Source organism: Schistocerca nitens, chromosome 10, assembly GCF_023898315.1.
Source record: "Schistocerca nitens isolate TAMUIC-IGC-003100 chromosome 10, iqSchNite1.1, whole genome shotgun sequence".
In the NCBI taxonomy this organism is placed as follows: Eukaryota; Metazoa; Arthropoda; class Insecta; order Orthoptera; family Acrididae; genus Schistocerca; species Schistocerca nitens.
In genome coordinates this window covers 1,785,615-1,810,245 of record NC_064623.1, presented here as the reverse complement: position 1 = coordinate 1,810,245, position 24,631 = coordinate 1,785,615, and the positions used below count along the sequence as shown (strand labels likewise).

General features: G+C 40.6%; 1 protein-coding gene across 3 annotated transcripts in view; it reads left to right on the top strand.

Moving 5' to 3' along the window:
• LOC126210239 (zinc finger CCCH domain-containing protein 14) overlaps positions 1-24,631 on the top strand; it is a 238,337-nt gene that overhangs the window by 178,248 nt on the left and 35,458 nt on the right. For all 3 annotated transcript variants that reach the window (XM_049939427.1, XM_049939426.1, XM_049939428.1), the window contains 2 exons: positions 14,179-14,293; positions 22,227-22,363. In XM_049939427.1, the coding sequence (XP_049795384.1) occupies positions 14,179-14,293; positions 22,227-22,363 (252 nt within the window). The remainder of the gene's footprint in view (positions 1-14,178; positions 14,294-22,226; positions 22,364-24,631) is intronic.

Below are 24,631 nucleotides of genomic sequence, written 5' to 3'. Positions count from 1 at the left end.
TACTGTCTCGTGTACCTGGAGTATATCTCCCTTTCAGTATTTTCTTTCTTTCTTCCTTCCGTGGACTTTGTTCCCTGTGCAGTCTGACCTGTGCTTGAGTTGGAAATCTTGCCTGTATATTTCCAAGCAGCTGTCAAATAACAGAAGTCATTCTTTGAAGATATACATACAAGGGTTGGAATTTAAATAGTGGCAACTGTTTATTCACAACCGACACAAAAGAGTTACACGTTTGCCCCTGTCACTGTACGTCAAAGTAGTCACCAGCGTCATGTAGAACACGTTGCCAGTGATGTGGAAGGCGTAGTATACCATTAGCAGAGCCTGTTCTGTTGATGGTGTGAATGGAGCGGTCTACTGCCTGTCGAACTTTGGGAACAGTGCTGAAGCGAATTCCGTGACGTGGCTCCTTCATCTTCGGAATCAAATCAGTCACGAGGACTTAATTCCGGTGGGTATGGTGGATAGTACAGTACTTCCCAGTCCCATCGACTGAACAGAGCAGCCGCACATTGTCGTGCAAAATGATTGCTGGGTTGCGCAGAAAGTGTCGCCGCTTCTTTCGCAAAGCTGGTTGCAGGTGATGCTCCAAAAACAAACAGTAATACTGTGCATTGACGGTCTGCCGTGGAGAAAATCACCGTAACTTTAGACCGCTCCATTTGCACCATCAACAGAACAGGCTCTGCTAACAGCATACTATGCCTTTCACATCACTGGCAACGGGTTCTACAGAACACTGGTGACTACTTTGAAGGACAGGAGCAGATGCAAACATGTAGCTCTTTTGTATCGGTTGTGAATAAATGGTTGCCATTGTTTAAGATCTGACCCTCATATATTCTTCCAACTCCTACAACATTAGAACATCCCGTATACAACTTTTTTCAATTTGATTTTTCATTTGAGTATTACAAATTTATAGACAGTTCAGTATAAACTCTCCATCGGACTTCAGACCAGACTCTAGATCTGAACTTGACTCTATTCTTTCTCTTTCATGACGTAGAGCATTGTCGAGGTGTGCACTGTTCCGTGGAGGGCAGTGTGTCTCTGCGACAGGGGTGCAGCTCCACGGAGTAACTGCCAACCCAGCAGGTGCCGCAAAGCTTCATCAAACTGCTACTGTTGTCCCTTCTTGCAGAAATGCTGTCTATCGTGGTCCTTAACGTGCACTATCAGTACAAAATTATCCATACAATATGCATTTCCAAGCTCTATAATCTACTAATAAACATTGTGTGTTTTGCGATCATCATTGGTACCATAAATCTTGTGCGACACGTTGCTTTGCTGAAGTGGTGTGTTACACCTCAGTATTCTGCTAATAAAACACAGTCTGTGGTTTGCCTTCCCCACAACATTATCTGTGTGATTATTCCAATTTAAGTTGTTCATAATTGTAATTCGTAGCTATTTAGTTGAATTGTATGACAGCCTTTAAATTTGCGTGATTTATTGTGTTACCAAAATTTAATGTATTCCTTTTAGTATTCATATGGACGCTCACCGTTTGTTTATTCTGCACTCTTTGGGACTGTAGCCTTTTCTATATTTTCCTGAGATCCACTAACCTAAAAAAGTGCCCAGTTCATTCCACCCAGCCCCCACTACCCATGTATCTACCTCCTGTGTGTAATGGACACTTGACCTGTTGAGCAGAATCCAAATCCGACCACCCTGCAGTGGAAGTTGAAGAATCTTCAGCCTACACAGTCGCAGAACCGTCTGAATCTCTGATTAGAGTCCTCCACTGGGCTCTGTACCGAAGGTCTGCAGTTGGTCCTGTCAATGATGCTACACATCTTGGAGAAGCATTTTTAAGGATATTGGAATTCTCACTCTAAGATCCCAATGCATTTGCTTCATAATGGTCTTTGATGCTAGTAAAAAAATCAGTTTCAGCTTAGATTTGTCTTACCAAAAGAGTCGCAATTTTTTTATTTATTTATCCATTTATCCATTTAGACTTTGCCTCCTTGTATAGGTTTCAGAGTGGGTGAACTCCAGTGTGAACATATTCAGCAGTCATCCATCAAAAATAAAACAAGAAACTAGAATCTTCAACTCTTCAAAAGAAAATTACAAATGTTTCTCTTAAGCTGTGCTTTCAAATTATCTAATTATGTAGATTCGAGGATTGAAACACGCATGTTTGTCACATGGCAGGTAGCAGTGCTCATTGTATATCTGCATGAATTGTCAACAGGCATCCTTTGCAGATTTAAGTATACTATTCTCTCTGAAAAATACTAGTGTAATAGAGTAAATATTGGAACTACCACCAGTTACAACAAAAAATAGTGACTGAGAAAACAGCAGCTTGCCATTTTTTTTAGTTAGTGGCTTTCCTTGTAATTTGCTATTTCACAAATAGTATTAAGCAGTACGTAACCCCCCCCCCTCGTCCTATTTGGTTCATGCGGTAATATGACCATGATTACATATGCTAATGAATTTGATTATCGACAAGGCTATCTTCTCCAAAACCAATAGATAGTAATTAGTATGAAATTTTACAGGCTTATATAAGTGACTGTTGGCTTTCAGTAGATAGTTGACATCGAAATACAAACTGCACCAGCACACAATAGCATTATTACAATAAACTGCCTATTGGCTTCTGTCTCGGGTTCTTCGGCCGACGTTCATCTAATGATTTTTCTGACGTTTCACTAGCACGAGTGGCTGGCATTGTCAAAGCTTCATTAACAATTTTGTATTATTACAATAGACACAGATATGAAATATGAGGACTTCTTTGGTTAGATATTGCCAGAATTATTTTAATTTTAGTTACTTTACTTTGTTTTGTCTTCAGTCAATTAGCAAGAATGACTTTTCCCCTAAATATTATTGAATGACTTCGTTAAATTTTTGGGGCTTCATTATTAATTACTTTCAGTTATCTTTTACCAGACTAACAAAATTGTCAGTGACAGACTCCAATACTTTTCTTTTAACTAGTCAAACGATGACACTTTGCTGTTCAATAACAGGAGAGGAATAGGACCCTAAGTGGTGACAATGACAGAGGATAATGACAAGATTGGATACCTACAGTTTTTACGTACAACACTTATTATTGAAATAAATTTACTGAAAATTCCACTGGGTAATGCCTCACAAAGTTTTTAATGTGAATGAAAATAAAACGACCTTACAGTTCATAGCAGAAGTTAAGCTGTTGTCTCCACTGTCATCCCCAGTGCTTCTACTGCTTCGTGTGATATTGCGGGCACACCTCGATTCTTGGTGACTGATTTCGGGGCAGGATCTCGACATTATCGGAGCCTCTCGTATCTGAATTGTGCCTGTCACGCTTTTGGTACCTCGCTAATAAAGATGGCGCCTCACATAGGCCCGACAGTACATGCCATTTTTACATCTCATGACCGAGTAAGTCTCCTGTACGCTCCACTCTGATGTCACATTCATGTCCGGAGACAGGAGCCTTTACCCCCTACAAACGATATTGCATATTGCAACAAACGGTGTATTTCTATCGCTGCTCGTTTAGGTTTTATTGCCGTTTCAAATATACCGGTCATTTTTGAAACACCCTGTAAATACTAGTAAAGTCATCCCCTACAGTGGACTACACAAAATAAAATATGATAAATAAAATACATGTTAACTTAATGTAACGTAAAAGGTCCTATACCTAATACCGTTTCTAAGTGTGGTGTCCCCACTATTTCTGTTTCTAAGAGTGGTACCCCTCTATTACCGTTTCTAAGAGCGGTGCCCCTCTAAATATCTTAGGATCCTACAAGTATGTACATCAGTGTGGTAAGTGTGTGTGTGTGTGTGTGTGTGTGTGTCTATATATATATATATATATATATATATATATATATATATGTTTTACTTAATAAATAAATAAATCTTCTTAGATAATTGCTGCTGCGTTCCATGCTGTATATCCATTCTGTATTTACCTTGTGGTACCTATAAAATTCTATTCATAAATAAATATTTTTGTATGTCTCTCCATACTGTCAGATAATCACGAATTATATAATGTCAAATATTTCATCAACATGTATCAATTTTTCTAAGGGAGGGATGAGAGTATGAGCCGCAACAGAGGACTAACGTTTTGTTTTCTCCTTATTCTCCTTTCTATTTAATGGTGCATCAGTTCAGTTCAGTAGATGAGCTTTAATTATGTCATTAGATGACTGCTAAATATGTTCTCTTAAATAATTCTTCCAATCTGAAGTGTCAAGCCTACATAACTCCAAAAATTTCATTACAAGTTCCCATTAGATTAGTGTTAAAGTGTTATAGATTTAAATCTTCTGGTATATTTCCAACAGTGGCTGCTGTAAATAATTCTTTCCACATAACTCTGTACTTTCACCTTTAGTTATAAGAATATATAAGACACCACATAAGTTATCTCAGGCATACCAATCTTTCAATAAATAATATTCTTTCCACTACTTTCATTCTGTATTCCATGAGTACATGTGATATAGTGTTCAAATCTAGTTTCTCTCCTCTCAACATATTCTCAATTACTCATAACATTCACACCTATCCATTATTCATTCTGCACAAAATAACATATACTTATTCCTCAGCATTATATATATATTTTCCTCTTATTCATCACCACTTACTTTTTACTTCAACAACAACAACAATAATAATAATACCCTTTTTTCATCTTATATTCCATTTACCTCCCTCCGTATTACTATTTGTCCTCTTATTAAACTAAAATTACATTCACTCATCTCATTCAGTCACTCACATCACTCATATCAACATTACTATTATCACATGCCTCCTAAAGAAAATAATTCTGTTCAGTTCTCTGCCTCCTCTAATGTGTATATGCCTCCTCTAATGTGTATATGCCTCAATAGCAACTCCTCTTATAACCAAATATCTTATTAGCTATTGGATGGTTCACATTGCTTTCTAGACTTACCTGCTTTCATTAGATTGTAAGTATGTGTATAACTTAAATGTAGGCTCATCATAACTGTATATCATATTAATTATCTTCTTCTCATTAGCTAACATTTTACTGTATGATTTTTTCAAATGTCTGTGTGGATGTAGACCTCTGGGTTTATGTGTTAATGGATATTCTAATGAATAACAGCCAGGGTGTGGAATATTTGCAATTCGGTATGGTCCAGAGTATAAGATCTGCCGGGTCGACAGAAGCGTCCGATCCCACGCGTTGGCTTTGACCCGTGACGTAAGGGCCTAGTCATGTGTGACGTCAAGACGGCGCGGAGTTTGGTTTGAGTGTGGCTGTCTTCAGTTCTGTTTTATTTTATTTACTTTTCTGATCTGTTCATTCTATCTCGTGAGATTTTTTTTTAAATTTAAAAACAATTATTACTTATTTTAATTATCTGTTTCCTCCAATTTCTGTTTTAGTTTATTATATTTATCTTTCTGATCTGTTTGTTCTATCCCGTGAGATTTTTTTTTTTTTTTAAAAAAAAGACAAAAAACACTAATCAGCTACTGAAGCATCTTTATCTTCTATGGGTTGCAGGGGTTACGACCCCTGGGGAGGTGGGTGGGTATTCATGCATGGCTGTCTTCACTTACACGTTGTAGCTACGCAAGGCGTCTAAATTTGTTTATATTTAGTTTGCCCCGCGCTTGTCCCGTTAAGTGTCATTAGGCTTATTGTGGAAAGTGTGTGTGTTTGTTTTTGTTTCCGCCATATTTGTGACGTCATGGGTCAAAGCAGACGGGCGGGATCGGACGCTTCCGTATTTCCGATCTGCCATTTGTTTAAATGTTTCAGTTTTGTGGGTTTAGGATGTGTTCGTAGTAAAACTAACTCATCAGCTTGAAATGTTTGTGCTTTCCTGACACCTCTGTCATATTTCTGCTTTCTTTCCTTAGCTTTGTCACATAATGTTGTGTAAGCTTGTCTTACCTTCTCTTCTAAACTAACATGATTTGTTGTTGCTGTAAATTTAGGTAGAGGGTCTGTCCATTCATTTCTTTCTGTTTTATCCATAATTAATTCAGTTGGTGTGTATCCAGTAGAAATGTGAGTTAAATTGTTCACTATTTGTTCAAATGGTGCTAGGTATTCTACCCATTTTGTGTGCTTCTCTGGTGTGTGTGTTCTCATAAACTGTCTAAATTCTCGAAATGTTCTTTCTACTGGGTTTCCTGCTGCGTGAAATCTTGAAATTAAAATATGTTTAACATTCTGTTCTTCAATAAAAGTCTTCCATTTTAAACTGGTAAAATATGCTGCATTATCCGTGATCATAACTTCAGGTTTTCCTATTCTTACAAAATAATCTGTTAATAGACGTCTGGTAATAGCAGTGGTAGAAACTGAACGTAAAGCATATAATTTTAAATACTTTGTGAAAACATCTAACACAGCAAGGATGTATTTCATTCCTCCACGTGTTTGTGGATAGGGTCCTGCAGTATCTAAAGAAATTAGCTGTAATGGCCTCTTAGGTATGATTGGGTGCAATTCATTCATGCTTGTGCGATTAGAATATTTGGTTTTCTGACATATGATGCATTTCCTAATATTACTCAATACTCTTTGCCTTAAATTTGGAAAGTAGCAATATTGTATAATCTTATCTGTACATTTGGTTACACCATAGTGTCCCCAAGTTCTGTGTGTAAATAAAATAAAATCATCACATAATTTGCATTCATGTACAAGTTTTTCTGCTAGAGTTGTGTCATTCTTTAAAGATGCTACATCTGCTCTGTCTTCAAGCTTTTCTAACTTTTCCTGTAAGGATTTCTGCTCCAATGTTACATCATTTAATCTGTCTGAGAGGTCTGTAATCGTCAGGTCTAAGTGTTCTTGGTTTGTTTTTACGGAACTGTGTGACTGTCGTAATTCGTCAACTTGGGTACTGGTTTTCTGTTGTTCAAAAACTACTGTTAACAATTTCTCATTACATCGTTGTAAGTCAGTTTTTGTCTCGTCACTGAATTCCACAAATACCTTTTCTTGTCTCGTAACCTTGTCTGATAAGTCAGTAAATTTCCTTCCAAGACTACTGGTGGTTTCTGTCAAGTCGGCAATTTGTCTCGATTGTTTTTCAAAATTTTGTTTTATGTCCCGTGTCAGTTCATCGAATTTAGTGTCAAATTTCCCAATGTCACGTTTTAAATTGTCGTGTAAAGTGTCAAATCTTTTGTCTAAATTGTCAAATTTTCTGTTTTGGTCACCAAGTAACTTCAGAATCTGGTTGAGCATGTCAGAGTCCTGTGTCTTAGTTTCGTCATTTTTTCGTGACTGATTGATGTCTGGTTCTGGCCCGCATCTCGTGGTCGTGCGGTAGCGTTCTCACTTCTCACGCCCGGGTTAGATTCCCGGCGGGGTCAGGGATTTTCTCTGCCTCGTGATGGCTGGGTGTTGTGTGCTGTCCTTAGGTTAGTTAGGTTTAAGTAGTTCTAAGTTCTAGGGGACTTATGACCACAGCAGTTGAGTCCCATAGTGCTCAGAGCCATTTGAACCATTTTGTCTGGTTCTGAAGTTGACGTTGTCAATGTCACGTTTTGTCGCGTAGTACTCACTCTCCATTCGCCTGTATATCTGTTTAAATATAGGGGTTGTTGTCTTAATCGATCCAATAAAATTATGTCTTGAACATCCTCACAATTAAGTTCAATATTCATTTGACTGTCGGACATGTTTTGCAGTGTGTCACTTTCACTAAGCTCGTCCGCGGAAACAATTTCTACGCGTCTAGCGTCCATCTTGCGATTTTGGTAATTAATTGCAAATAAAATTTTCCAATGGCAAAAAAAAATTTTTTTTTTAAATATGATATATTGAAATCTGAAATTTCTCTTATGGAAATGGATATTTCTATATGATTTCTAATTAGAAATTGAATTATTAAACTGGTACTGAAATTTCCCTCTCACAAATAAATGACTGTGAATATGCTCTTCACTTATCATTTGCAATAATAGTAGTAAATCAATTTTAACTACAATTTGAAAAAATAATTTCGAAATAAATGGATCGGAATAAACGAGGTACAGATGGCTGCTTGAAACTGGAAAAAATGTAAATTTCTGTACTCACAAATTTTTTTCAGTCTTATGTTGCAAATGTAGCGTCAAATATGCAGTTTCCAATCCAAAATTTTTCTTTCGCGTCCGTGCAAATTATTTTATGGAACGTTATCCTTTCCCCCCCCCCCCCCCCCCTTTTTTTTTTACCAAATTAATTTCCTCAACATGAAAATGAAAATTAATACGAATTAATAACGGGGAAAACAATATTGTTGTAAATTTCATGCACGTAACATTACAATTGAAATGAATGAGACTTAGTCCAAATTCATTTTCTGATGCTATTAAGTGGTTAAAATTAGATAAAATGTCCAAAATTTATAATAACTGCACTTGTATCAAATCCAAACTGCACTTGTATAAAATCCAAACTGCACTTGTATCAAATCCAAACTGCACCTGTATCAAATTCGAAGATTGCAAGTCCTGTCACCAGGACACCAATTGTGGTGTTACCTATTATTTATCTTCTTTTCATTAGCTATTTAAACAACCTCGCTTTGTAATGTAATTTTAATTTTCACCCAAAGGCACATTCAACACATCGACGAAAAATACACGTCTTTCGTATCAAGACAATAGAGAGAGTCATCCATTAGTTCTTAAAAACAAAAACCTATGCAAAAGTAAAAAAAGAACAAAATTATTTATAAAATCGGTCGCTGGCGCAGCGCTCTTCTGCGTGCGCGATCGTAAATTATAACTTTGCGGAAGTCAAAGTACCATTACATTACAATACTCTGTGGACGCAGATGACTATCATGCAACTCGTGGACTTTTTATTTAGAATTCTTCTTCTTCTACTACTACTGCTACTACTACTACTACTACTACTACTACTACTACTACTTGAATCAGGTTATTAGATTTGCATTTGGTTTCCCAAACAATTACTTATTATTTTCCACAATTTTGGTGCATAAAATTAGCTTATGCACTGCCATAAAGCTGTCTGCTGATCTCATTGTCTAGGACAGCCGTGATCAATCTTTCAAAGGTTTTTGACAAAAACTTCAATTTATTTTTAGTATTTTGTCATCAGTTTTCACTCCGACATAGAAATGTCTCGTGTCCTTTCCATAGGTCATCTGATGGGATGTTCCCAGTTGTATTTGACAAATGTTCAGAGGGGGAGGAACGTCTTATAATAATTACGGTGCTGTAGTGTACAAATTTGCAGTTACAGAATTACGGTGCTGTAGTGTACAAATTTGCAGTTACAGACATGTTTATTTAAAGTACAATTCCACACTCTCTGTCTTCTTCTTCCCTTGGACGCTCCTGTGCCGTCTGGCCTATGCTATAAATAAAAACTTTAACCTATCTAGGTCTGACAAGCTACCAAGTAACTGAAGTCTCTTTTTGAGGACGTGCGTCTATTCTTCCAACTTGTACAACTCTGGAAACTCCCATGTACAGTTGTCTGCAATTTAGCTTTGATAGGTGTGTTGAATGTTAACAGAATTATCGATAGTTCAATGTCCGGTCTCTGACAGGATTTTCCCTACCTATATTTACCTGTAACATACCTAATCTGTTATATATTGTTTTGGTAATAATCTGCTTACACCTCTACATAATGAGTAGGTTAATATGTTTACCACTTCCACACTTCCTTGCTTGATGATAAAAACTATTAGGAAATTGTTGCAGCTATATTATTAATGAAGTAATGTGTCTGTATCTTTGTACATTGGTTGTTTTCTCATGACAAACAAAAAAAAAATGCAAATAATAAAGTAGTGAGAGAAGTATGTTTCGTGCTATAGTCGCAAGAAAGATTTTTCAAAACATGGAGCTCTCTTAAGTAACAGGCTGTGGCTAGCCTTTAATTTCAATATAGGCTTTATTTTTGCCTTAAAATTAATTCCAATAAAGTTACATTCTGAGGACTTAGAAACCTTAAACTTTCATATAGCTTCTGTACCACGATTCCTTTGTCTCTGTGATCTTTATTACTCATACAACACAGTTTAAGGCTCTCTTTATATCTTTAATTTTTTATGTTTAATTAACTTTCATAAGCAGGTTAGTTTTAATTTGAATAATGTTGGAGCAAGTCTCAAAAATTAAATATTTTGTTTATATTTAAATTACATTATACTATTTTCTCCTATTCTTCAGACACATCTTATTACAAATCAACTTTTTTCCTTTTTTCATCATAGATGGTTGTCGCATCCACATAAAAATTACGGCATTAAAAAGTTACAAGTAATGTACACTTTGTTGTGTTAGATTAATTTCAAATAATAGTTAAAAATTTGATTGGAAAAATATTACAACAGATAGTCCTTGAACTCTGTAAATGTTTTTCATATTACATGGGAATAACAATTATTGGTCTCATTGAAGATTGCTAAAATTGCTCTTTTGGCAATACATGTGACTGCACAGAGACAAATATTTTACATTACCTATTTAGGTGTCTTTCTCAAAGCAGTATTATATGCAGGCTGCCACATAATTAGAATTGCGCGGGATTTCCGTCTTTAACATTTAGGAAGACAGGAGTGATGAGTGAATTCAGATATTGGCTATCTACAAGTGAATAACACAAGAAAATATTATTTTACCATATATACATCTACATCACCATCTATATACGTACTGCAGGAAAGCGCCATATGGTGCATGGTGGTGGGTACCCTGTACCACTGTTAATCATTACCCTTCCTGTTCCACTCGCAGATAGAGCAAGTAAAAAAATAACTGTCTGTGTGCCCCCATATGAGCCCCAATTTCTAGTTTCTTATCTTCATGGTTCTTACATAAAATGTATGTTGGCAGCAGTAGGCTCATTCTGTAGTCCACTTCAAATGCCAGTTCTCTGAATTTTCTCAGTAGTCTTCCTTGAAAAGGACGTTGCCTTTCCCCCATTTGGGTTCCCAAAGTATCTCCGTAACACTTGCATGTTGTTCAGACCTACCTGTAACAAATCTAGCAGCCCACCTCTGAATTACTTAAATCTCTTCCTTTAATCCGACCTGCTGCAGATCCCAAACACTTGAGCTGTACTCAAGGATAGGCTGCATTAGTATCCTATGCAGAGTATTCTTTCCAGGGGAACCACACTTTCCTAAAATTATCCCAGTAAACCAAAGTTGACCATTCATCTTCCCTGCCACAACCTTTACATGCTCACTCAATTTCAAATTAAACCCAGATGTTTAAACGACGTGACTGTGTCAAGCAGCACACTACGAAAGCTATATCTGAACATTACGGATTTGTTTTTCCTACTCATCCTCATTAATTTACATTTAGAACCAGCTACTGTTCATCACAACAACTATAAATGTTGTCTAAGTAGTCTTGTATTCTCCTACAGTTATTTATCTTAGACACCTTCCCGTACCCCATGGCACCATAAGCGAACAGCTGCAGATTGCTGCCTACCCTGTCTGCCAAATGATTTATGTATACAGAAAATAACAGTGGCCCTATAACACTTCCGTGGTCCACTCCTCTGTATCTTCAAAAGATTGTGTCCAACAAAGATATTGAAGAAGAAGAAGAAGAAGAGAAAACAGAGGAAGGCGAATATCAGATAGTAAAAAAGGCACTGAACTAATTCCCAGCAGTGATGTATAAAAACTGTGTATCTGTCCTCTGCCTCTAAAAATGTGTTTCTGGATATAGATAAAAAATTTCATAAATGTTAGTGTTGATGCTACATGTGTCCCTATATACCATATTCTGCAACCTGTCCCGTAGCTTACTACAGATGTACACACATTTGTACTGAATTTGTTTGTTCTGTAAGCTTTTTAAAATGGTGCAGAGTTTGCCACAATCCAGTCAGGAGATTAGATGCAGTGATTTTTTTTTTTTTAAATAAGTGTAAATTGAAGGTGGAGTGGAGGAGAAAGTGAAGGAAAGCGAAGGGACTGGTGACATCAGCTGCATCGAGACTCGTCATACTTACATTGTTCTAAAATGTTTGGCCTTACACTAGTATCTTAAATTTCTTTTTGTACTTCCGCAAATTCTCATTGTTCATTTACCTCAGTCTTCACTAGGTCACACTGTTTCATTATCTCAGAATGTAATACGTTTTTTAAATCTAGTGTAATGGATTTCTCTTCTAGTATTTTCCAATTTTTCTTGACATGACTCGGTATTACTTTCTTCTGACTTGCTGCCCTGTTTGTCTGTTTCCTCCTTAGTAATATCTAATTAGACATATATTTCAGCAGTTAACTATCCTCTGCAGGGAACTTTTTCATACCTAACACTTCTTTGTTGTATCTGTCAAATCAGCATTGGTTTTCCCTCTCTCTGCTTTCAGATCAGTATGTAGATCAGAAATAGCTTTTCAAATTTCGTCCATGTTTATTATTAATCTGGACTTACATTTTAGAAAGCAGTGCTCGAACACACATCCCTAATTCGTGACAGTTTTAGTAATCCACACTTTAAAATGAAATCGTAGTCATGTAGCTGCCTGTCACACCGTATCTCGCTGCGTGGTCATAAATCGCCCACCACAGTTGGTCACTATCACTTACAATTGCATGTCAGCAGCAACAAATTTCTTCATAGTAATTGTGGTAGTGCATCAAGTGAAGTGCACACTTCCTTTCTGCATTTTGTTATTTGTTGGGTTGCCAGGAGCAGTATTACAATTTCTCAATAATTCTTAATGTTAAATGGATTTTTTGCCTTAAGTAGTTTGTTCCAGTAATATTCCTAATTGATTTTTGTTTGATATTTCTTGCTTTCATCAATTAGGAATATTACTGGAAGTAGTTTGTTCCAGTAATATTCCTAATTGATTTTTGTTTGATATTTCTTGCTTTCATCAATTAGGAATATTACTGGAACAAACTACTTAGGGCGAAAAATCCATTTTACATTAAGAATTATTGAGAAGTTTAAGTGTTTTCTTCACTTCCAGTAATACACTTGACCTGCGTCCTGCACTCGGGGGCCACAAATGACATGTGTCTGCACGGAATAAGAATTTTAGTACAATAGCGGAGCCTTATACACTGTACCGTAGTTTTTCTGAGATGCTGTCTTCTCCACTACGTTTGCCACAAATGAGATGTTTAAAATAATTGAGCTCTTGTTAACCTTTCATTATTTTCTGTGTTACATTTTTGTTGTTTTGGACTTCAGAACCCTCTGTTCTTGCATTGCTGTTAATAATTGTCACACCACATTTCTAATTTCTACCAGATAACATGGGGGATTTCAGAAGTTTTAATATTTTCTGAAAGAGTTTCAACTGTTTCTCTCTCTACTTTGGAATGCAGCCCATCTCCGACACGGGCTGTCGGTCCTCGACATAATTGTTTCTGCATCGGAACAGGTACTACTTCTTCTCGCCAAGTTGCTGCGATCACCATCTCGTGTCAGAGATGCGAGCCCTCCTCCAGTAAAGCTCACCTTGTTCAAATGAAAATAATAAGCCACACATCATCTGCACTGTTACTTATGACATCTTATTTTATAATTCACAGTTGCAAGTATCGTCTGTCGGTACAGTATATGCACCATTCCTGTGGAGTGATGTGTATCACCGTGTAGCTATAACAGAAATAATTCATGGGTATTGATTTTGTCTGACTGTAAATACAACCACAAAGTTATCACAGAAAGAAAAGTAGATAACTTAAAACACGAGCTGTAGGTTTCTTCAATGATAGCATATCATTGTCTACAGATCCACATTTTGTATTCAGGTAAACAGTTTTCAAGGCTCTCAGCTGCTATAAAATGGTTTTCAGGTCTCTGACTACACAAATTTTCAGGATGCCCACGGTATTTGGAGAATTATACTTTGGTCCGCTCTTCTCGCCCAGGAAATGGAAAGAAATGGCCTTACCAAAGCATCAGAAATACCCCAGAATTTGACACAGTTGGACAGCTGATGAGCTTTTGTAGGAACCCTTTTTCTGTCACAACTTACCGTTTACCGAAAAATAAAAATTACACTGTCTGTGGTGTGTTGTTTCCCTGCCACTGCTCAAATAGTTCACATAATAGCATTCGAGAAGAATTTTAAATAAATTTGCAGTTTCAAATTATGTGTATTGTGTTTCAGAAGTATACATTTAAACAAACATAGCATTTGCTAGACCAAAGCACAGTACAAAAATAGAAAATTTTATTTGACAGGTTCGAGTTCTGGCTCCGGTATCGCTCCTGCTAAAACTACGGAGCGATGTAAGTACTGGCCCGCGTGTCGGATGGGTGGAAAGTGTGCCTTCCATCACCCGACTCAGACATGCAGGTAGGTGCGGCCGAGACTGGCTGCGGTCATATTTTGTCAAGTTCTCAAAATTGCTAGTGAGTTAGTTACTCCTTAATGTTTATAACTAGTGTAACTTTTTTCCCCCAAATACGTTACTGTCTTAGCCTACAGTACATTTTCCAGATAAAAAATCTTTGATAACCTTGTCACATAAAAAAATACAATAATCCCTCATAATTTTATGTGTTTTCCATTGTTCCTTAGTTGGTTCTACATTCTCCCCTTGCAAATAAACGAAAGGCAGTTTGTGCCTTCTTTCTTTGCATCTTTTGTTTTCTTGCAGAAGTCCTATGCCCAAAAACCAGTACAGTAACCATTCCGTTGTGTGTGTGTGTGTGGGGGGGTCGGGTAACTGCACAATAATTGCCCCAATGACCGTGCAGGTGTCGCACTGTTGGTGCCTGTGCTGGAAACACGCCACGCAAGCCAAGTAGTGTGTGCACATCATGGCTGGGGCACAGGGACCCTGGGCAGTGGTTTACTGGCCAGGGAACTGTTACTGTGGCTGGGTGGGGAGAGCTCCCATTCAGAGTGGGAGGTAATGTGGTGGAAGATTCGTGTGTGAAGATTAGACTTTCTTCTGCTGGTGGTCACAGTGCCCGAGCAGTCTCTCGAGGTGGAAAAAAAATTATAATGCAGAGAGATCCGATCCTACGATGTTTCCTTCCCTGGCTACGCCGTGGGAATAGGGACAACCCAGACATCTGGAAGTGAAGTAATTCCCACGGTACTTGATCTGTACTCAGACTGATGGACATACTTCTGCTGCAATCGAACCATTATTTTTTTGTCAAGAATATTGAAGACAGAGCTGCACAGTCTATGTCTCTTTGGGTGTCTGATCGTTGAAATGACATACCTGTGACCATTGCTCCACACACTACTTTGAACGTGGTCTGAGGAATAATCTTTCACAGAGATCTTGCACTTCAAACAGATGAGGAACTCTTGATCCCCAGCAGCAAGGTGTACCTTTTATTAGACGTGTACAAAAAGGTCCAAAGGATAATTGCGCTGATACAGGTACCTTCATCTGAGCCTTTGACGGGTGTTTCTTCCTGGAGAAGGTTAAGGTCAAAGTGTACAGGTGTAATGTGAAACTTTGTCCCGCTATGTATGAGGTTGTTCAGATGTTTGCACTTTGGGCGTATGTCCTCCCACTGCACGGTGGACAGTCACTCGGTACATGTTCATCAGTTTGCCCAGGTTTCAACAAACAGCGGTAGATCCAGGAATATAAGCCTATTAACCATCTGTTTTATACTAAGGCACAAAGGCACACAGAAGAAGTGAGAATGCCTACATCATCTGATTATGACAATCTGAAAATCAGTTATGCTAACATGCCCATTGCACCCCCCCCCCTCCCTCCAATTTTAACCTTCCCAAACTAGATCTTCCACTATCCTTCTCTCACACAGTTCACACAGTACCTGCTTTGGGAATCACTTTCCACATCTGACTGGAAAGCATTCTCCTTCGACATCTACTGACAGTGGGACTCCCTCTCTGTGGCAACCCCAGACTGGAGGCCTCACGCCAAACAGTAGCTGAAGAAACCACGCAGCTCTCGAGTCTCGAGGCTGTCCGCTCTTCATCTGTCCCCGCATTTAAATTTCGGATAGCCCCTCAGATGAACTTTGCCATCAAAGGTTATGAAGGAAAAGAACGAGAAGAACTGGGCGAGGTTCCTCCAATGCCCCCAGAGGTGCCAGATCCCCACAGACAGTGAGATTCCGTCCCCTCTTGTGACAGGCATTGATCCTGCAGCACCAGTGGCCCTCCTAGCCCCTTCGTACTCGGACTGCTCACCGGTCGATTGATCGTTCGGTGTAATTGTAATGGGTAGTACTGTTACCTACCAGAACTACAGCACCTTATTTCCTATTCTTCTGTCATTAGCATAACTCTGTGAGAAATGCAGTTCACTGGTGACCATTCTCCAACATTCTGTGGCTATCTTGCATTCTGTCAAAATCACATTGGTCCCAAGAGGGGACCTGGAGAGATCTGTGCTTCGGTTCGTACAGATGTCAGTGAATGAATTGAAAATTTTCACTCTGCAACAGAGTGTGCACAGATATGAAACTTCCTGGCAGATTAAAACGATGTGCCAGACCGGGACTTGAAATTGGGACCTTTGCTTTCACGGGCACTTTCATCTCTGTGGACTTGCAGGCTACTGACTTTCGGCAGCTGTTCCAGGTCTCGTCCTACGGGGTGGTCTGTTTACCGGTTCGTCAGTTCTCGCATAACACTTTGTAATCCACTTCACGGTGGTGTTGCCTTCCTCTTCCTGTCAGGCTACCTTTTTACTGCAGAGTGACGAGTTGAAGACAATCCGTTACATTTCACTCCTGACTCCTATAATGAACCCTTCCCTGACTGGAAACTGCTTTGGGTTCCCGTCTCTATCCACATCACGCGCCCAGGCCCTTATTCGGTTCCCGATCGTAGGATCCGACATCTTAATGTTCCCCAAAAGCGAACTCTCCTCAGGGTCTCGAACCGTATTACCTCTGAGGTGCCTTCCCCTCGTGAAGGCGAGATAACGTAGTCGTCTCGATCCTCCGATCGGGAAAGAAAGCTGCTGGTCGATTGGCCTGACCGACCTGCTCCGTAATCTGCTTGCTAGCAGATTATACTGGATTCTCAGATCTTTGGGCTTTTTGTTCCCTTCTCAGTGTGACTTCCAGGAGGGACAACTGGCTGTCTCCTTATGAAAACTTTTTCTAAATGCGAACGCCTCGTCGCTGCCTTTTTTTATTTGCATAAGGCGTATGACAGTACTCGGTGTCATCACACTTTACTCACTCTGCGTGACGGGGGTTTTGAGGGCCTCCGTCTATTTTTATTTGTCAGTTTTTATCCCACAGACTGTTCTGGCTCAGAGTCAGCACTAAACTCTGCTCTACACAGGTTCGAGAGAACAGTGTCGCGCGAGGCTCTGTGTCGAGTGGTGTCACACTCTTCCTCATCACTGTTAATGTGTTGGTGACCCTGTCGGGCCCCTGGTCACTTCTGGATTGTATATTGGAGATTTTTCCATTCGGTACAGCTCCCTCTCGGCAGCCTCTGCCGAATGCCAGCTCCACGGTGCCGTCCGGAGGGCACCTGCGAGGGCTCTTTTCCTCGGTTTCCAGTTCTTTCCTACAAAAACACGAGTCGTGCATTTCTGTCGACTTGCCACAATCCGCCATGACCTCGAATTCTACTTACGTACCCGGCATCTGGACGCTGTAGCACAGTCCTGTTCTTCAGCCTCCTTTTTGGTAAAAAGCTGACCTGGCTACCCCCATATACGTCACCTGAAGACTAGCTGCATTCAGCAGCTTCCTTGCCCACACATATTGGGGTGCAGACCGTGCTCATCTTTTCCTCGTTTACCCAGCCTGGTTTCATCCCAACTGGGCTGTGGTTGCCAGGTTTATGTATTGGCAGCTCCTTCGGCTTTAAAACTGTTGGACTTCAGTTTAGAAGGTGCCAACTTTCAGCCTCCTACGCAATCACCATTTGACAGTCCCCGATTGTCCCACATATCCCACTGTCTTTATGTACTGAGGCTGTCGTCATCCCGATAGGTGCTGTCGTGTAGGACTACTGGTCAGAGTGAGTCTCCCTTCCCTCTGCAGAGATCTCCGTCTCCCGTCCCCGGATTGTGTGTTGTGTGTTTTCTTGCACATTCCCCCTCGGATGGTGCCCGAGCCGCGGATTACGATCTCCCTCTTTCGAGATCCCGAGTCTCCGCCAGCGCCGTGATCTTTCACCATCTGTTACATTCAGTTGCTCGAGAGTTCCAGGATGCTACCGTCTTTTACACTGACGGCTCTACCACTGTGTGTCAGATGGGATACACTTTCACCTCTTCTGTCAGTACAGAATGCTATTCGCTTGCAGGAATGTGTATTGTGTTTGTGGCAGAGCTGACGGCCCTCCATTTTATTAAACGTGCCTCTCTCGACTGTGTTTTAATATGTACTGATTTGATGAGCAATCTCCAGGAAATTGACCAAAGCTATTCTTGCCACCCGTCGGTCTCCACCGTTTGTGACCTCCGTACTGACCTTTGTTGTGCTACCTGCTCAATTGTCTTTCTCTCTGTCCCGAGCCGCACGAGTACCAGGGGGGAATGAACTGGCCTGCAGTTTTGCTGAGGAGCAGTTACCATATTTACTCAAATCTAAGCCACACTTTTTTTCCGGTTTTTGTAATCCAAAAAACCGCCTGCGGCTTAGAATCGAGTGCAAAGCAAGCGGAAGTTCTGAAAAATGTTGGTGGGAGCCGCTACAACTAACTTCTGCCGTTGAATATATGTAGCGCTACACAGGCATGCTTTGTAGGCGCAAAGATAAATACTGACACCAAAACCTCTGCGTCAGTAAATATATTTAAAGAAAAGGTAAAAGATGAGCTTTTTTCTCCGCCGTGAGTTTCGACCACCGCATTTTCATACATTATCCAACGAAGTAAATACAAATTCCATATTGTTCATCATCGAATGTAGCAGCATTTCAATGTACTACGAAAATCCGACTGGCAAGACTGTTTGTCAATATGGCCAACTCTACATTCTGAATTTTTTCCTACCTGTGAGAACAGATGGTTGCTAATAGGAACTTTTATGAATTGTGAATCACATGCAGTCTTCTCTTCACCATAAGAATACTACGAATATAAACATTTTGCTATGTATTTTTTCATGTTTACTGCTACATCATTTAAATCCTGTCTGTCTAATAAACTACGAAACTAGAGGGAGACAACAGCAAACGCGGAAGAATATACATATGTCATGTTTATATTCGTATTATTCTTATGCACGGCAATTAACTAGATTTTTAAATCTAAGATGACTCTAATTTCTGTGCAGAATGTAATGCACTAAAGAGGCGCCTGCAAAGATTTTCAAACGGAGAAAAATTTTCGCTAAACTCTCGTTCAGAACATCTTCTATCATACGCAGTCTATTATTTGGTTCTTCTTGATCATTATCAAAGAAAGCAGCAGTGTAAGTAACAACAAATTGCAGGCTCTTTCCATTGTTTCGCTAAGGAGACGATTCCTCTCTTCTTCTTCTTCTTCTTCTTCTTCTTCTTCTTCTTCTTCTTCTTTTTTTTTTTTTTTTTTTAATTCTAAGCTGCGGTAGCGCGCACAAAAGGAAGCCATGCTGCGAGCGGCGATAGGCTGTAAACACGCACTATCGAGAATGCGACAAACAATGCATGACACAGTACAGTAATGCATTTTCAGCTTTGACTGACAAACCACCTATAACAAAGAAAACGGCGCTTATCAGATCAAAGAAAAATAAGCAATCAATTCAAACCAGACGAAGCACGTGAAAAAGGAAGGGTACCCGTTTAAATACGGACGGAGCGCCTGACGCATAGCAGTGGCTACCTGGTAAAGCTTAACTGCTAAGCTTATGACTCGAACCAAACTACTGTAGCTGTATCGTCATTCATTCGACCTAAATTGTGTCTCATATTACAATGGACCAACTTTGTTTCGATTTGGAGATGCGGCCTAAAACTTTTCTCTCCCCTTGAATTTCAAGTCTGAAATCTCAGGTGCAGCTTAGATTCGGGAACATTTTTTTTTTTTCCTTGATTTAGAGTCTCATTTATCAAGTGCGGCTTAGATTCGAGTGCGGCTTAGATTCAAGTAAATACGGTACTCGCTCACCGTTCAGTTTGCCGACCCCGGGCACAACTTTGTGGGTGCACACAAGATCTCCACTCGATAAGAAACGGAATGACATCTGGTGGGCTACTGCCCCATCTAATAAATTCCGCACAATTGAGGACACTACTGCAACTAGGTGCTCCCCTTCCTCTTCTCTCAGAAGGAACCCACAGTCCTATGTCATCTCTGTGTCAATCGTACCAGGTTAACCTGTAGTTTCCTTTTGTGTAACAGGCTGAGCCCACATTTGGTTGTGGAGTCTTACAGACAATAGCTTATATCTCGGTGGAATGCTCCCTCCTTTTGGGCCTCGGCATTAAGTACGGCTGTGAAAGTGGCTTTTACTCTCAATTACAAGGTTTTTATCTGTTTCTGGAGCAGGGGCAGGGTGGTGAGGGACAGAGAGTTTCCTGCCTTATGCCGAGTATAAGGGATCCCTGATGCTGCCGCCTCGACTGGACTGTTGTTCCGTCACTCTTTTACTCTGTTTTAATCAATTTTAGATTCAGTTTGCCTCCTTTCTGTCACGTACAATTTTCTATTTTCTGTGTTGCACTTTGTCGAATACTAGGCACCCTCAGTTGTAATGCTGGAGGGGAGGGACAGCTGTGGCTGGGACGTTTCCTGTCACATGCAGAGCCCTGGCCACACCTACCTGCTGACTTCCGTGACCCGTGGTCGCGCTTTTATTATTGACGGTACAAAAAGTGTCTGTTACAGAAGCCGTCTTGCTTTTACTGTTACAAATCTCCCAATTAGATCAGAAACCATTTTCCCCGGGTTTCTCTACTCATGGATGCATCACTCTTGGATCGAGGGACTGATGACGTTCTCATTTGGTTCCTTTCCCCGCTTCCCTCCACCCCCTCCAATGAAACCGACCAGTTGACTGTTTCGCAAAAAATACACTGTGTCGATTTTCGTGAAAGAGGTTTTTGTTTTGAACTCTGTAACCTTCTCTGTGTAGAATTAGTAATTAGAGTCGGTACTTCTTGCCAGATGCAGTATTCTGTAGAGTGGTTACATCTGACGAGCATTCAAAAAGTACCCAATTGAGTGGGCCACCGGTCATGCTGTTGGTGCATCTGTCTCGTACATGTGGGGTTTTCACTGTGCTGCAAGTCGAATGGTATCTGTCCAAAATAGTACACCTTTGCCGTTTGGTAAGTTGGAGACAAAATTTGTGCTTTTGGTGCAAACAGATGCTAGTGTAGTTTCCAGACAGTAGAAATGGCAGTGACAGGCATGCTGCTGGGACGGACTGACAGACGGTGTCGGACCGCCGATTCGAACCGTCTCGCACCTGTCGGTCGAGTTTATGTGCAAATCTTGTGGTGTGGGACTCTGCCCTTCACCACTCCTGCTCGCCAGGTCTGCACGGCCGCCACTGTCAAAACGCGTGTCCTACAAGATGAGGCGTACGACTGAGCTGATCCACACGGCCTGCTTCTGATCCGGATTCGCGCACATACTGACATCCACTTCTCGTACGTTCGCACCTCTCTCTGACCGAGGAGCTACCTGTCGACACCATCCTTTTGCCACCCATGTGACTATTTATTTATGCTCCAAAGTGCACAATACTTATCAGACTCTGTATCAATTTTGCAATGTCTCTACAGAACAAGCAAAATGTGGAATTGTACTCGCCACATCATCTGATGTCTCTGTATTTTCCAGGGCATCATTTGAGATCTCCCTGGCAGTGAGACATTCTCTAAAGAATATACTTCCCAAGTTTGCTCAGCCAATTCTTAAGTAGACAATTGAAGAGGTGAGTAATGCGGATGTACAGTTAATGTGAGAAAAATTAGCTCAGACGGCAGTGAAAGAACAGAGGATGTCCAGTTCCAGAGTTGACTGCAGTTCTAGCCTCTTGTATTAGCAGGATGATAGAATTCTAGTAGTACAGTTCACAGTTCTGTGCAGTCTGGGGAGTTGAAAATAGGCACAGGATCTGAAATATGTGCTATAAATCGAAGTACAAATAAATATTCCCTGTGAAGATGTAAGACTGATGTTAGACAAGTATTCGGTACCGTTTACTATACGTTCTCGAAGTTTGGAATCTGTCTGGTGTCTCCCACTCCTCCTTTTCTCTTCCTCTACCTCTTCCCTTGTCTAGGATCCTCAAATTTTCCAAAATGTTGGAGTAGCAATATCGGGATATAAGACACTGGCAGAATATGTACCTCTGCTCATCTACTGAGTCACCTTTGTTTTCCAGGGTATTTCCAGCATGCAAGTTTGGTGAGAAGTGCCTCTACATCCACCCCAATTGCAAGTTTGACGCGGCGTGCACACGGAGGGACTGCCCCTACACCCACTCGAGCCCGCGGCTGAGTGCGGCTGCTGCTACGAGAGGTGAGAGCTGATCACAAGTAGAGGTCTTTTCTGGTTTTAATTATCCGTTGAAAGAAAATACTGCCGTCAATAAGGAGTGTGTTGCATCGAGTGAAATAATGACATTTGAGAAGTAACTCACAACCAGGTGTATGACGTATACTGAAAGGCGATCTGCCAGGGATAGTGGTGTTCTGATATGCCACAAAAAATAATACGAAAGAAATGTGCAGAATTCATTATGTAGTGTAAGTGTAGGGAGACAGTTCCCCATAAATGGACTAGAACTTCAGAAGTCAGGCAAGACACTAACTCTCTCTCCATACCATGAGAAATATACATTAAAATTATCACATGCAGTGTATAAGAAACATTGTAGTGATATCAGACAAACAAATTGTAAACAGCTGTGCATCCGTCGCTAGGAGATTTGCCAGCTGGAGAACAAATTACAAAATGTCAATCGTTCGGTAGACCTCGGTTCACTTGTTGCACGATTCCGTCACTATGGACTGTGTGATTTCCATCCCTTTTTTTGTCTCACACACTTGTGTGTGACACATTTTATAAATTTGAGCAGCTGCGAATGTTTTACACACAACATTACAGCACACACATGTTTGGAACCTTTTTAATTTGTTTTTGTCTGCATTCAAATGACTGTTGAATCAAAACAGTGACTTCTGTGAATGTGTAAACAGTAGATATATGCCGCTAAATCTGTTCTGAGCTGTGAAATATGCCTCATAAATTTTTAGACAGCTTTTCAATTAGTTTCATGCAAATCAGTACCGATTACCCCCGATAAAGGAAGTGCCACTTTGACAGCTCAGTGTAGTGAAGAACACGAGTGTACACTGTAGTTTCTACTGGACTTCAGCCGGGTAGTGGGAGTTCTGAAATTTAAGACTATGTGGGTGAGGGAATTCCAAAAAACAAGAACTGTACACAGTGACTTTTCATGCTTTCCCAACAGATCTGTTGCAAATACGCTTCTCTGTTTTGCCACTGGATCGTATTGTGCAACTCGCACAATATTTCCTCGATGCAACTGCTCGACATCATCAGCTGGTGGCAGCTGCTGCTGGCACTGCTGCAAGACGCTACTGATGATAATTGTACGGCAGCAGCGGAATTTATCACGACGGGTGCAGGCAATACACGTGAGCAGGAAGACACCTGTAGTTGGAGGAAAGCCACGCACCTGGAGCCACAGAAACACCATCCGTGTGTGCGCTATGGGCAATGACTGTGCTGCCGGACGCTCCTGCGGTTAAACTCTGAACTAAATCTCAGTTACGCATTGCGTCACTTTATGAATTGGAAGTTCTTGTTTTCCCTGTTTTTGATTTAATGGCAGCCAGTGCTGGATTCCAGGTGGCGCTTACTTTGAAAACCTGCATCCCTGTCGATAAGAATGTCAGCCGTGTGGATACGTATGGCCTCCTTAACGACACAGTCTGAGAAAGATGACGCTGGGGATAAAATTTCTGTCTGTTCGTAAAGCATACGATGTCCCGTGTCCAGGCAATGCTCCGCAACCGCTGATTTATCAGGTTTCCCCAGGCGTGCATGACGATGGTGTTCAACGCAATGTTCTTGCACGGTCCTGGACGTCGTAATCAGAAGAAGAGCTGATGGTACACTGGGACACAGCGTCTATCACAAATCGACTCATACAGAGCTATATTTGCAGGCCACATTTTGCCATCATCCTGCGCAACAAGGTAGTGTCCTGTGATCTTTGGTGCACAGAGCACACGTAGTCTCGGAAGCCACAGTCTACCTGGTGAGCTACAACACCTGAGAACGGTATTCCAACAGAATGGCTATTCCGATAGGCAGATACACCACACATTCCATTCTGAGCAAACTCGAAGCAGGGATGTACATGAAGATACAGAGGCACCCACTGCAACAGCGTTCTTGCCCAGTTTTGGTGGCACGTCTTCGAGAATAGAAAGAATCCTCAAAGCACAACGTCAAGTGTGTTTTTCGGCCAGCAGAAAAATTGAGGAATTTATTGTACTCGGACAAACGACCGTGGCCTTAGGAAACGAGGCGTGTATAAAATCCCATGCCAGTGTGGAAAATCTTATATTGTACAGACATGCCGAACCGTTCAAGAACATTGCGTCGAACACCATCGTGATACACTCCTGGGGCAACCTGATAAATCAATGGTAGTGGAGCATTTCCTGGACACAGGACATAGTATGCTTTACGAACAGACAGAAATTTTATCCCCAGCATCATCTTTCTGCGACTGTGTCATTGTTGAGACCATAC